The sequence below is a fragment of the Bos grunniens genome, chromosome 4 (assembly GCF_055505025.1).
Source record: "Bos grunniens cultivar Pamir isolate PY7600 chromosome 4, Bosgru_T2T1.0, whole genome shotgun sequence".
Classification (NCBI taxonomy): Eukaryota; Metazoa; Chordata; class Mammalia; order Artiodactyla; family Bovidae; genus Bos; species Bos grunniens.
This window is the reverse complement of record NC_141168.1, coordinates 21,566,229-21,580,992: the sequence shown is the minus strand read 5'-3', so window position 1 is coordinate 21,580,992 and position 14,764 is coordinate 21,566,229. Positions and strand designations below refer to the sequence as shown.

At 41.3% G+C, this 14,764-nt stretch overlaps 2 protein-coding genes across 48 annotated transcripts in view; one reads left to right on the top strand and one right to left on the bottom strand.

Annotated features, from left to right (window-relative positions):
* Positions 1-14,764, bottom strand: part of CYREN (cell cycle regulator of NHEJ) — a 194,372-nt gene that overhangs the window by 19,656 nt on the left and 159,952 nt on the right. The gene's annotated exons all lie outside the window — the stretch shown is intronic.
* The window catches only part of CALD1 (caldesmon 1), a 231,504-nt gene that overhangs the window by 190,343 nt on the left and 26,397 nt on the right, over positions 1-14,764 (top strand). For 25 of the 45 annotated variants that reach the window (XM_086395525.1, XM_086395509.1, XM_086395520.1 and 22 more), the window contains 2 exons: positions 3,361-3,763; positions 11,709-11,851. In XM_086395525.1, coding sequence (XP_086251651.1) covers positions 3,361-3,763; positions 11,709-11,851 — 546 coding nt within the window. Of the gene's footprint in view, positions 1-3,360; positions 4,364-5,571; positions 5,650-11,708; positions 11,852-14,764 lie in introns of all 45 variants that reach the window. The other 20 variants (XM_086395487.1, XM_086395499.1, XM_086395501.1 and 17 more) reach the window with 1 other exon arrangement.

The following is a 14,764-nucleotide window of genomic DNA, read 5'->3' as shown; positions in this document are numbered from 1 at the left end:
CACGGGTCATATTCTTAAATAAGGAAAACTATTTACATTCATTCTTTAAGGTATTGTTATCTGTTCTGAACTAAAGATATATTAGTTTAATAGTCCTCTGCACCTACCAGTAGCAGAGAGAATACTTCAATTTTAAAAGTAGGCATGAATTGCAGATGTCTTATTCTTCCTAATATACACCCTAACCCAGTATTCTCTGTTCTCGGTAATATTCTGCAAGGTGCAGAATCCTGTTTGATTTAATGTAGTTATTCAAAGAAGCTTATGAGTTTAGTACTGCATTTTCCCCTATATCAGTCCTGGTGGAAATCAGGAAAGTTGAGATATCTTAGTAATAAGTTCAATTTCTTATAACAAGTGTGTGTTAGTTGCTCAGTCGTGTCCGACTCTTTGCGACCCTGTGGACTGTGCCCGCCAGGCTCCTCTATTCATGGCATTCTCCAGGCAAGAATACTGGAGTGGGTTGCCATTCCCTTCTCCAGGGGATCTTCCTGACCCAGGGTCTCCTGCATTGCAGGCAGATTCTTTACCATCTGAACCATCAGGGAAGCCCTCGCTTCTTCTAAAGGGACTTTTAAAAGTTCACACATACAAGGTCACACGGTGCATTATGCTAATAGTTAGTATATGTCATGTATATGCTCCAAGGTACAGAAAAGATGAGGATGTTTGAGGGGGAATGGAGCAAAAGATAATTTGATTTTAAAATTATGGAATGGTTACATATAATGAAATCATCATATAAGATCTTTTGTGTGGTTTTGGTTTTAGATTCTCTTATTTTGTGCATATTGGGAGGAAACTGTATTTGATAATCCCCTTCATTCAATCTACATAGAAAATTCTGAAGGGAAAGAGTTCTGACCTCTTTAACGTGAATTTCAGTGGGTGCACAGAAGGTTTCTGAAGGCAGTCGCAAAAATGCTGGCAGGATGACTCAATCAGGAAGCTTCTTGGTTAGGTGGACAAACAGACCTCATCCCTCAGTAAGTACCTCCTAATTAGGGAGGGTGTATAGCCAAGAGGTTGAGGTTTGTTCTTTGGGGTTCACCACCTGGCTTTGAATCCCAACCTGACCCTCCCTTCACTAACTCTATTTTTTCAGTTAAATGGAAATAAAAATTATACCTTTGTTTAAGGCATGTCATTAAATTTAAATGAGATGATAACACATGTAAAATGCACATAATAATCTTGGCCATTATTAGGAAGATGGTAGCAGAATCTTATAAATCAGAGCAGTATGGTCATCACTTCCTTTTCCATTTTTGAGCTGAGGGAGATGGGAAAAAAAGAGTTTAAATACCACATTTTACATTTTAAGGCCTTCCATGAATCTGGCTATTAGGGAATAATCAATAATGCCATAAAAAGTTACTGGTGCCTGTAGTTTTCTTGCTTTTAAAATCTTGCTCCTACTTGTATTTCTCTTCTTTCACAATTTACTATTACTAGTTATTTCATGCTATTGATTGAGTACAAAATTCTTTTTTTTTTTTTTTTTAGTAGCTCATATTCATGTAATTTACCTCTGACATGAAGAATAAGTATTCTTGGGGCTAAGCAACTGTAATTGGTACTCAGCTTCTACTGATAATAGCTATCCTGATTTATAAATAGCAAATAGCAAAAAAAGATTCAGTAGAATCTGTTATTTCTTAAGAGTTCTTTAAGCCAACTAGCATTTTGGAATTTGGGGTACCTCTTAAAAATTATTTAAATTCATTTGGTCCAAATGCCTCACATACATAGATTTTTCCCCTTAAATTCTAAGCTATTTGCGTTTTCAGAGAAGTTTAACCCTTATGTGTCTAATTCATCAACATGATGCCTTACAGCAACAGCGAAGGCCAAGAAAGTTTAAAATCTAGCCTCTACTCTGCCATTTCTTATTGTTAAAGGTGAAGTGTGTTTTTCCAAAATTAAGTGAACTTGAACTTCAAAAGGGCCAAGGTTGGTATGAACCATGAAATTTGATGGAGTTTCAAAACACTGCAAGACATACTTTTCCAACTCTGGTCACAGTCCTAGGATCACATGACTAGTTGTTTCCTGCAGTGAAGACCGACACGCCTGGCTTGGGCAGTGTCCAGCCAGCATCCCACAGTAGTGAGCATGGTGATGGACATGCTGCGATTTGGATTTTAGAGATTTTCTCTTCTTATTTTATAAACATCAAATCTAACTGTTCTTTGTCTACTCTAGAAAAGAAGGGCAAGAGACCCTTTCCTCATGGAAATCTTGACAAAGAATGTAGACGGTATATTATGTATATATTAGTTAGAGCAACATCAGCTGCTTTAACAATGATTTCCCAAACTGGGTATTTCTGATTGGTAGAACTTGCCCCCTATCTTCTGTCCCCTTGCGAGTCTATCAACCTCAGGGGCTTTGGAGTCCTCTGATCTAGCCAGCAGACAGAGATTGACAAGGAAGAGAATGTACCTCTGCTTCTTATTTGTCCTGGCCTGGACATCACACTTCTACTCATACTTCATTGGAATTATTGGTCATGAGGCCCCACCCAGGTGCAAGGAAGAAGGGAGGGTTAGGCAATGACTTGATGGGCAATGACTTCCTGTGACTAAGGAAGGAGGAGCATGAATTGTGGTGGACAGTTGGATGTCCCCACCGTGGGGGTTATTAGCCTGAATATAGCATCTGTGCACTATTATTAATACATACACTCCCTTCCTCTCAAAGTACTTTGTGTTCCAGAAATCCAGATCAGGAATTCCAGATGACTTGGCAACATGTGGGAACACTATATGATATGAGAGGAATTTGTTTCTTCAGTTTGGTCCTTGTCTTAATTTGAGTTCTCCAAGAATCAGATTCTGAAACAAAGATTTAAGTACAGTTTATTTTTAAAGTGATCCTAGGAAAAGCTGGTAGCAGTGTGGGAAAGTGAGGCAGAGAAGGCAATGCAACCAAATCAAGGTTTTCTTTCTGAACAAATTACCACTGTGAGTATCTGGAGCTCACCTCCACTGGGCGCTCTAAGATCTAGTGTGCTGCAGGTACCTCGGAGCTATCTGATTCCAAAGGTGAAGAGAGCTGAGGTATTTATTCACTAATGCTCATCAATTTTTGCTAGAGGCACAGTGCCCAGGGGGCATTAATGCTCAGCTCTTCTGTTTACAGAATAGACTCACCATGGCCAGAGAAAGACCATGGACAAAGGTTTGCATATGTGTCATTGAAATCCAGGCAGGAATGTACTAATATGGGGTTATATATGGGGAGTGTGTGTATATGTATTTCTCTATGTATCTGCTGTAGTTCCCACGTGGCACAGTACATGAATCCAGCTGACCGATTAATCAGCAAGCTGTCCTTGGTGTTGTTTCTGTTGTCCAGTGTGCCTGACGAGGAGGTCAAGACAACCACCACCAACACTCAGGCGGAGGGCGATGATGAGGCTGCTCTCCTGGAGCGACTGGCTCGGCGGGAGGAAAGACGCCAAAAGCGCCTCCAGGAAGCCCTGGAGCGACAGAAGGAGTTTGACCCAACAATAACAGATGCAAGTTTGTCGCTCTCCAGCAGAAGAATGCAAAACGACACAACAGACAATGAAACGGCGGAGAAGGAAGGAAGAAGTGAAAGTCGCCAGGAAAGGCAGGAGCTGGAGGAAACGGAAATAGTCACCAAGTCACACCAGAAGAATGATTGGATGGAAGCGGAAGAGAAAAAGAAAGAAGAGAAAGAAAAGGAGGAAGAAGAAGAAGAGAAGCCAAAGCCAGGGAGCATTGAAGAAAATCAGGTAGAGGTGGTGGTAGACGAGAAAACAGCAGACACCCAGCAGGAAACAGTAATGCCACTGAAAAATGGGCAGATCAGTACAGATGAGCCTAAGACCGAGGAGGAGGGGGAAAGGGGCTCAGATGAGATTCTCCAGAATGAAAAGATGGAAGAGGAAGCCAGGGAAAGAGCTGAGGCAGAAAGGGCCAGGTTGGAAGCAGAAGAAAGAGAAAGAATTAAAGCTGAGCAAGACCGAAAAATAGCAGAGGAGAAAGCGAAAAAGGAAGCAGAAGAAAAAGCAGCTGCCCAAGAGAGAGAAAGACAGGAGGCAGAGGAGAGGGAGAGGATCAAGGAGGAGGAGAGAAAGGCAGAAGAGGAGAGGCAGAGGATCAAGGAGCAGGAGAGAAAGGCAGAAGAGGAGAGGCAGAGGGCGAAGGCAGAGGAAGAAGAGAGAGCTAAGATAGAAGAGCAAAAACGTAAGAAGCAACTAGAAGAGAAAAAGGGGCAAATGCAAGAGAAAAAGATTAAAGGGGAAAAGGTAGAGGAGAAAACAGCAGGGAAGGGGGTCAATGAAAAGAAAGTACAAGAAGATAAACCTCATACAGCTGTCCCAAAGAAACAGGTACAGTAAACCTTTTGCACCAAGTGTGTGATGCCTGCAACTTGCGAGAAATGTAATGCACATCAAATTTGGGACTGAGGCCACATTCCTAAGGCCCCACGTGCTTAATCGTTTGGCAAGCTGTTCATTTTTTTAGGTCATAGCAATATGCAAGCATAGAGCAATCAACTGAGGGCTAAATATCCCACCAACCAAATGTACTGATACAACCAGAGAGAAGTGAATTGCTCTGTGCTTGATTGCTATGAATACCAGAAAAAATGAATTAACCCAAAGATGACAAGTGTGGTGGTGCTGCGCTGAAATGATTCTGCACCTGCATCTAAACTCATTCCTTCTAACAACTTACCTCTCTCCACAGGTCTACATGAGGCAGCAGGACCATAACTCCTCACCTCATCTGTTGTGTTTGGCATCTAATAGAAGATGCTAAAAGTTGGGGTGGGAAACTGACATGACGAATCATGGTCAGAAATATCTTAAGAACACAAAAATAACCCCCTTGAAATTAACTGGTAATAAAGGAGGGAAAGGAGCCATTTTGGACCTTTTATTAAAAAAATGTCAGAATCCTGACTTGCCGTCATGTAGACCTGAGCCTAATGTAGACTTGCAGAAAGCCATTCATCTGGGGCAGCATCAACTTAAAACTGGTTGGTAGTTACAAGCACACATTCTGCTTCTTTTACCATCTGGGTGATACAGATTTATGTAGCACAGGAAGAGTGGAATGGGGCTGGGGGAGTGTCTGTAATCTAAGAAACATTTTTTTTTTTCTCTGTCTGCAAGGCTACATTAAAAGCACTATAGAGATGCTTGTGTATTCAGCTTTCCAAAGAGAACTCTCTGTCGCTAAGCCTGCATTGCATTCAAGTCATCTTTCACTTCTGCTTCTTACAAGGGGCTCATAAACACAGCTATCGTAAGAGATGATCAGGAACTAGATGCACCAAACACTCAGGAGGTTTTCAACACTCACGAGAAGCACCACATCACGCTGGACCTCAGTGAGCACGATGGCAGGCACACGAGGAAAGATTTGGTGGGAGGAAACTATCCCACATTGCTGTTAGAACCACTGGCACTGGGGAAATGTGAGGATTGGTACAGCCACAGAGAAGTCACTTCACGCCACATGCAGAGTGACCTGAGCACCCTCTCACTCTTGCTTTTAAATAAGTGACCTTACCATTCTTGAAAATAAAAAGGAAGAAGAAAGGGGGGCTAAAGTGCCAGCTAAAAGAGAAAAGTCCCAAGAAGACAAGGCTGCCTTCAAAAAAGAAGAGGTAAATATCACTGAGAAGGAACCTAGTCATAAAGCACAGAGAGCAGTGTTCCATGACGTTTCAGGTCAGATGATCTCAAAACTGTAACCTCTAACCCAGTATTTTTCAAGCCGTGGCTCATGATCCATTGAATGGTGAAATCAATTGAAAGCAAAACTAGTTAAAAGTGTCAATCTGCATTGTTTTAATGAAGTAGAGTAGAAAATATCAGAGGGCATCGTGGCCACGAAGCGTTGCATTGTGATATAAATTGTCTTTTCTACTATGGGTCACAGTCAGAAAGCTTGAGAAATACTTCTCTCATCAACCTTTCCTGCTTTCTACTCTCCTCAAAAAAAGCTATTTTTTTTTTCTTTGAGCCATCCTACTTTCATTTCAATCATGAAATATTTCCAACTGGCTTTGATTAATGATTTAACTTTTCCAAGGGAAAACACTCCCACACCTCTCAGTAGAAAATCTGATGAACTGAAGATGATATTTGGTTTTCAAAAGAAAAGCTTGGCACAGTGTTCTGCATTGCATTTCTGAGGCACACACAGGAGCTGGTGCCAGGGTGTTTGACTGTAGGTAAGTAGTAAACAAGTCAGTGGACCAGAGGCTGCTGCAGACAGCATGTCATTATGTCCCGACATAATCAAAATGCCACATCAGAAAGCCTGACCTCAGGACTTCCGTGGCCATCCAGTGGTTAAGACTCTTCGCTGTCAATGCAGGGGGCACAGGTTTGATCCCTGGTTGGGCAACTAAGATCCTGCATGCCACATACCACAGCTTAAAAAAAAAAGGAGAAAGAAAGAAAGCCTGATCTTGTTTTAACCATCATGCTTATGTTAGCTCCAAGCAATCCTAAAAATGATGATAGTATTTAATAAGCTCAAAGTACTTGATCGTGGTAAACTAAATTATCAAACATAAGATTTGAAGTACTCTACTTGTGGGACTGAATTGTAGTTATTGAGCTCCAACTCAGATGGACTCTTGCTACATTTTTCTGCCCATTATAGCACAGAATAAGACACAGACAAATCTATATTTAGCAAATAGATGAGATTTAATAGGAGAATGATTATTTTCTTAAACCTTTTTTTCCTAAGATTCATGTAAAAAGAACTCTAGTTCATGTTATATTTATTTTGTTTTTGGTATGTGTTCCTCCCATTTTCTAGTAGAACTTATGGTGGCTTGGGAGTAAAAACCAAATGTGAACACTGCCCAGTTAAAAGCAGGAGAAAGCATGAATGCTAAAAACTAGAAAACTAAATTTGGCTCTAATGAGGCTGCTGAGAAATTTGTTGAACATGTTGGGAAACAACTGTTCTCCTTCTGTAACAGAAAAACAGCTACAAATTCATTTCCAAAAAATGAACATTACTTTGGGACTAAACTCAGAAATATCCCACATATATTATTTATTTCGCTTCCCACATATATATTTATATATCCCACATATATTATTATTTAGCTTCATCTCTAAAGCTAGCATTTTGTGTGGGGGAATATCTTTAACTTATTTTTAATTGGAGTATAATTGCTTTACACCACTGTATTGGTCTCTGCTGTGCAACAGCATGAAATCAGCTATGTGTAGACACATACCCCCTCCCTCTTGAGTCTCCCCCTCAACCACCCGTCCCACCCATCCAGGTCATCAGAGAGCTGAGCTCCCTCTGCTATACAGAAACTTCTTGGGGGGAATATCTCTAAGTACAGGAGGAAGAGGGCATGAAATCATAGCTCGGTGATTACATTTCTGTGGAGCAGGAGAGGCGGAATGACTCTATGGATTCTGCATTTCATTCAGTTCAGTCAGATGTGGATTGTTTTTAATGACCAAGGCATTCTGTGTCCACGTTTTGTGTCTGTGAACTACAGGGAGCTCACCAGCAGCCATCCCATCAACCTTTAGCTTCTTTTCAGATAAGGCCCCCAGTTCAACAATGGCCGTGGTTTGATTTTAGTCCTGCCCCTTTCTCAGTCTGCCCTCCAGCACATTCCAGTGTCCCAAAACTTGGCCTCTTTTTGCCACAAGAACAGATTAGCTCCTTAACCCAAGCTTTGGGGAAAAACAAAAACAAAAACTTCCATTCCTGTTTTAACATTGCATATATAAATTACTAGTTGAATAACTAGGTTTTCCCCTCTCCACCTGTTTGTGTAGCTACTCCACTTAGATAACTTTAAATCATAGTTTATGTGATGTGGCCATTTTAAATGCCCTCCTTCTACCCCCATCCCGCTTTTTGTTCTCTACTCTCAACAAAAGTCTTTCCTTTCATGGAGTTAGCAAGAAAAGGAAACACAAACATCAGGTGAGCTACATTTCCAGAAGTTACTCCAATGCCTTACACAAAACCTTCTTTCTCCCACTGCAGTTTAACTGTTTGTGGCAGTGAATCACAGATGACCAGTAACCCTGAAACGTAATTTAACTTTTTCTTTTCCCCAACTATAAAATGCCTTCTTTTAATTTTTAAAAAATTTTTGTTGAAGTACAGTGTTGTATTTATGCTGTACAGCAAGTGATTCAGTTATACATATATTGTGTGTGTGCATGAGTTCATGCTCAGTTGTGTCCGACTCTCTGCGCCCCCATGGACTGTAGCACACCATGCTCCTCTGTCCATGGGATTTGCCAGGCAAGCATACTGGAATGGGTTGCCATTTCCTACTCCAGGTTAATCTTCCCAACCCAGGCATCAAACCCACATCTCTTGTGTCTCATGCATTGGCAGGCAGATTCTTTACCCACTAAGCCACCTGGGAAGCCCTTTATACATATACATATATTCTTTTTTTATCTACATTCTTTTCCATTATGGTTTATCATAGGATATTGAATATAAAATGCCTCCCTGTAAAATGCCTCCTTTTAGTTCTTCACCCCAGAGCTTGTTTTTTGTTCTGGCCTCTAATAGGAAAACAGCTTCCAGCAGAGCTGTTCATATAATAATGAAACTAATATTCATATCACGTAGGCCAGAGCCTCTCACTAAACATCAGGGTACATGCTGGTCACCTGGGATCTTATGAAACACAGACTCTGCCTCTGTGGGTCTGGGTAGAGCCTCAGCTCCCCAGGGAAGTCCATGTTGTCCATGGACAGGGCCATTCATGTGATAGACATTGGGCCTGGAACAGGAAGTGAGGCTTCTGAATCTAACAAAAGTATGTTCAACTTAGTCTGAAAAAGTGTAACTTGCACCTGTTCTTATCATTCTTCTGGAATCAAATGATACAAAGCAGTACAACAGAGAAACTGGTGTCTCAGTCCCTTTAGACTTGTTCACAACTTTTTGAGTGTCTCTCTGGCACAAGAGTATGTCACTGGAATTCCTACCCCTACACACATACACCCATGTGTTACCCCACTGATCACTTTTTTTTTTTGGCTGTGCTATACCCAGTTGTGTCCAACTCTTTGTGACCCTGTGGATTGTAGCCCCGGCTTCCCAGGTGGCACTAGTGGTAAACAGCGTGCCTGTCGATGCAGGAAATGCAAGAGACGTGGGTTCAATCCATGGGTCAGGAAGATCCCCTGGAGTAGAACATGGCAGTCCACTCCAGTATTCTTGCCCAGGATAACCCCATGGACAGAGGAGCCTGGCGGGCTACTGCAACAGGGTCAGACATGACTGAAGCAACTTAGCATGCACAGACTAGCCTACCAGGGTCCTCTATCCATGGGATTTCCCAGGTGAGAATGCTGGAGCAGATTGCCATTTCCTACTCAGGATACATGGCCCTGTGTTAATCCATCAGCACAGATTCTCTTCTTGGTAACATTTTGATCTAGAGGCTCTAATGCTTTTCCCAGTGGGCTCAGAATATCCCATTAGCTTAGGCTGAATCTGCTATAGAAGCCAACCCACTGTGCTCCTTAAAGTGTTACGGAATTTATTTATTCATTTCCCAGAAAGAAAAAATAATTTGCAGTCAGCATTAAATTATCATTATTTCTTTGGGAATTTTTTTAAGTCTTCCAAAGAGAATATAAGCACCACAACTTTGCTAATACAGGAAGAACTTGAAAAAAAAGGATGTTTCTTCTGTTAGACATGTATGGTTTTATAAATCTATTTTATATTTTATTTATATATTTATATATATTTTATTTATATTTATTTATAAAATATATTTATATTTTATTTTGGTCAGTAAATTAGATAATGCATTTGAATATCTCTGACTCCAAAATAAGAGAAATGAGTTTCTCTTTGTATAGTGCTCCACAAACTGTAAGGTGTGACTCACAGTTTCTTTCATGGGTTCACTGCAAGGGGACCCCCCCTCACCCTTAAATGTGTATCCCCAGATACTTCTTAACCAGGATATAAACTCCCATCCATAGTTTCTCGGGCTATTCCCAACAATGGTAGGTCAGAATGAAAAGAGACCTTGCTTGCTCCTGCCTGTCCAATAAACACTGATTTACCACCAAGCAAGGACAGTCGAATTAAAGCTGCGGGACAGACCAGGAGCTTCCTTCTCTTCTCTGAGCCTCTCAGCACAAATCTGGAGCCAAGAAGGAAGGCACAGGATGAAGGATTAGGAAGGGATCATCTAGCCCAACCCTCTCTTTTCATGCACACGGAGCCAGCATTCCAGAGATGTCAGGTGACTTAAAGTAACAGTTAGATTGTTGACAACACTAAAACTAAAACTCAGATTTCCTGACTTTCAGACAAAGCACTCAGAAAGAATAGCAAAATAACAGCCTTCCTCTTCGGCAAGTCCAAGGGATGTCCTAGATATATGCCACTTGGAGAAAAATTAAAAGTCATAACTAGCTAGGGCACCATGGTAGTGAATAGTCCATCGATAGTAATTTAATCAAATAATACTCAGCAAAAGCAATCAGGCAAAGGACTACTGAAGACCCATCAGTAAAAAGCAAAAAAAAAAAAACCCTTTTCTTAGTAAAACATGCACTTTGGTGGGGGTTAGGTATTGGAAGCATAACAACTGCAAAGAGGTGAGTGATCAGGTAAGGGGTGGGACCGTTCTTGGCAGCCCCTGGAGCCCTGAGTTCTTACACCCAAACCCTCCTCCTTTGGTCTCTTTAGAATGTTAGTGCTTTGTCACTGTTTGTCTTCAAATGAGCAGTAATGAACCTCAGCTGTTCTCACACTCATTTTTTAAGAATGGGTGAGATGATAAAGGTAATTTGAACTCCTTTACCTCCCCCCAAAAAGCTATGCAAATTCAGTATACTTTGAAACAATCTGTCTCACTGTGAGGAACTTGTAACACAAAGCCTACATGTGCACACAAAAAATTAAAGCTAATACCTGCTCTCCATGTACCACCTTCCTCTGTCTCCCACAACAATCGCAAAGCCACTTTCAGAGACTAAATTATCACCTTCAATGGAAGTCAAGGTCAGCCCTGGAATTTTTCCTTTGCGTTCTATCTTTAATGCTTTAGATGACTACAGACACGGCCCCGCAGGTCTCTGTGTCATCCCTCTAAAGGTAGGGTTATTATGTCTTCTATCCTGAAGACTCTAGTTATTCATTTGATTAAAATACTAGGGTGGTCTTCCTCTGACATCAGCCAAGACTGACTTGACAGATCTGGCTAACTCAGTAGGTTTCTTATTTCCTCCTCAACACATTCAAGTCCTTCTCAAAGAAGCACCCTTCATCCAAGAAGAAACCTGTCCAAGTAACTTGGCCATTCTCCCATCAAGGCCACACTAATAATTGCTCTTCCCGGTGGGAACTGAAAACAACCCCTCTCATGTGGAGTTTCCATAACATAATGGTTTCCAAATGGTAACACCTCCGTCACTTTTGAAAATAAAACCTCAGTGAAATAAGGGATGATCCTGACCTCCTAAAATTGTGGTCAGGGTCTTTGCTCAGAAGCTGGAGGACCATAGCTCATGCTCCAAGAATTTCCTCTGATTCCAGGTCTACCACATCATTCTCCAGTGGTTTGTTTAACTTCTCAGTTTTCTGGCTTCCTAACAATGTTGGGTTTTATTTGGTGATACCAACCGAAACCTAATAAGATTTTTATCGTTATGTTCCTTCCTGATATGTACCATTGGTTAGCTCAAAGATGAGAAGACTAAAAAGGACAAAGAAAGCAAAGACGTTAAGAGGTTCTTGGATGCAAAGAAGGGATTTACAGAAGTGAAGTCTCAGAATGGAGAATTCATGACCCACAAACTTAAACACGCCGAGAATACTTTCAGGTAAGAAGTTAACAGTGACTGTGCTCATGTGTGAAAAAAAAAAGTCAGTCTCCCTACCCTGTGACTCCAGACAGAAACGTGCTAACAGGCAACATACTTGTGTTGTGAGGTCACTGGCCATTGTCTTAGAGATACTCCGTCAGCAGATCAGGCTATCAGTCACTAACAGAACAGCAAGCCCTGCTCAGACAAGGTTTGATCTGCTTTTCCCATTATTTGACAAGGCAGATCAACCCTGCTTGGTATCTATGTTTTTGTTCACTGACCTAATACATTCACGTAAGATCAGCTTATTAGAAAACATTATCACCGGAGTTCATGTCATTGATTCATTCTCTGTAGGGTCCAGCAGACTTCATAAAAGAAATTTCTCAATACCATTTTCAAGGATGTATTTTCTAAACGTTGTAAATTAATTGTTGCAGAAAAGGAAGATTGCCCTGTGGCCAGATACTTCGGAAACATTCAGTCATTTCAGTTCAGTTCAGTCGCTCAGTCGTGTCCGACTCTTTGCGACCCCATGAATCGCAGCATGCCAGGCCTCCCTGTCCATCACCATCTCCCGGAGTTCACTCAGACTCACGTCCATCGAGTCGGTGATGCCATCCAGCCATCTCATCCTCTGTCATCCCCTTCTCCTCCTGCCCCCAATCCCTCCCGGCATCAGAGTTAAACTAAATAAGTTACGTCTCTTTACCACAGGACTTAGAGAGCCTTTGATGTTATTTTGCCTTGGAGAATCTCTAAGAGGGAGGAAGAGGGTGAGCAACTAATGCTCCAGTTTGGAAAACCCTCTTGCAGAGCTTCAGATTCCCCTTTTTCATCCCCTCTCCTATCACATTGAATACATCTGGGCGATTAAGTTTAGGACAGATAGACAAGTGCGTGCATGCTAAGTCGCTTTAGTCCTGTCCAACTCTTCACAACCCCATGGACTGTAGCCCACCAGGCTCCCCTGTCCATGGAATTCTCCAGGCAAGAATACTGGAGTGGGTTGCCATGCCCTCCTCCAGGGAATCTTCTTGACCCAGGGATCAAGTATATGCAGGCAAATCCTCACTTCTAGGTTGAATATGGAGATTCCCCCCACCCCAGCCCAGCTTTGTAGAACTCAAGTTACAGAAGCCTGCCATGGACACCTGACTACCTGACTCTTTGTGCCCCATTCCTACACACACTAGGTCCAACTGCTGGTGCCAAATTGCAGTCTCTGTTATGTCACCGGCTGCTGTGCCAAACATTCTGGAAAAGAGTGGGGTCCCTGTAATGTGGATTCCCAGAGAGTTGTTCTTTGGCGGGTCCCTTGCCTATAGACCCTGTTTTTTTTGCAATACTTCAAATAAGAAAGTTCCAAGCAGGTATTGTATAGAAGTCAGACTGCTTCTTACACCAAAGCATGGGTAACACTCAGAAGCAAGCAGAACTATGAGGGACAGACATTTCTAGCCGCTTTAAGATGCTAAAGTGTTAGGTAAATATAGTTGTTATGCGCACAATTTTTCTACACAAAAATTTGAGCAAAAATCTAGTCACAGTTTTACAAAAGAGCTGAAAGTACATGGAAGAAAAGATGTGTATACAAAGCCTAAATAAAGTGTGAAGGAATGAGAAGGGAAGAACCTATTAGATGTTACTTGGGATTGGCAAGAACGTAAATGTAAAAATTACATTTATTAGGAATTCATAGAAAGTCTAGAAATCAAGCTGATTCAGGCTGGTAAGCTGAGTGCAGAGCTTGCTGAAGTGCCAGTCCTTTAATGTGTTAGAGCCCTAGAACAGTGTCAAGTTCATGAAAAGTGTTCAAAGAATATTACCTAAAAATATTATTGTTTAATTACTTAGATAAGACCCTGATCCTGGGAAAGATTAAGGGCAAGAGAAGAAGGGGGTGACTGAGGATGAGATGGTTGGATGGCATCATCAATTCAATGGACATGTGTCTGAGCAAACTCCCGGAGATGGTGAAGGATGGGGAGCCTGGCGTGCTGCAGTCCATGGGGTTACGATTGTCAGACACACCTTAGCGACTGAACAGCAATAAGAATTACTTGATAGTTTAAAATACGTGCTGTAGGTGCAAGTACAATTTTATTAAGAGAAATAACTTTATAAATCTGTCAGTAGAAAGAAGTTTGGTTAATAATTAGCAAGCTTCTCAACCAGTTTTAGTCAAAACTCAAATTGACAATTAACATGCCCATTGTTTGGAAATCCAGAAAACTGGGTAACTCGAAAAGACAAGTCACAAGAGACGGCAACAGACAGAGGACTGAGAATCATAATTGGGACTCTTGCTTTAATTTTGCTATGTTTTGACAGAAGAAAACGAAACAAACTGCTACCGTATTATTAGTTTTTAATTTAGCTGCCAACGTACGTTAGTTGTAGTTTCAATTAGAAATTGATCCCTGTAGAAGCAGAGACACCTCACTTTGCTCCAAATAGTTATACAGTGAGGGGAGCTGGGGAGGAGTGAGAGCCTCTATTTGGATTAGCTTAGTACCTATTAGTCTAACTGAAAACTAGCTGTGTTCATAGTGAAAGGTCTATATTCATCTCGACTTTCACCTAGCAAAGCCACAGAAAGAGAACCTTCTGGAAGAAATTTCCATATTAGTGGTACCCTAATGCTCAGGCCATCCCAGCACATCTGAGCAGATGTGATGCGGTCAAAATTCTTGTTCCTGTTTTGAGCATAGCTCCTTTTGTTGATTTAATTACTTTTCCCTTTGACAGACCCATTTTCTTATAGCTAGATGTTTTCTCTAAAGTATGACATGAAAATCTCAATTCAGGAGAAAGTTAAGCACCCATCACCTAAGGAAACCACCAGTAACATTTTCCCCAGATACTCTTTATGTGTATACATTCAAAACACACATAGATGTATATATGTGTATAATTATAAATCTC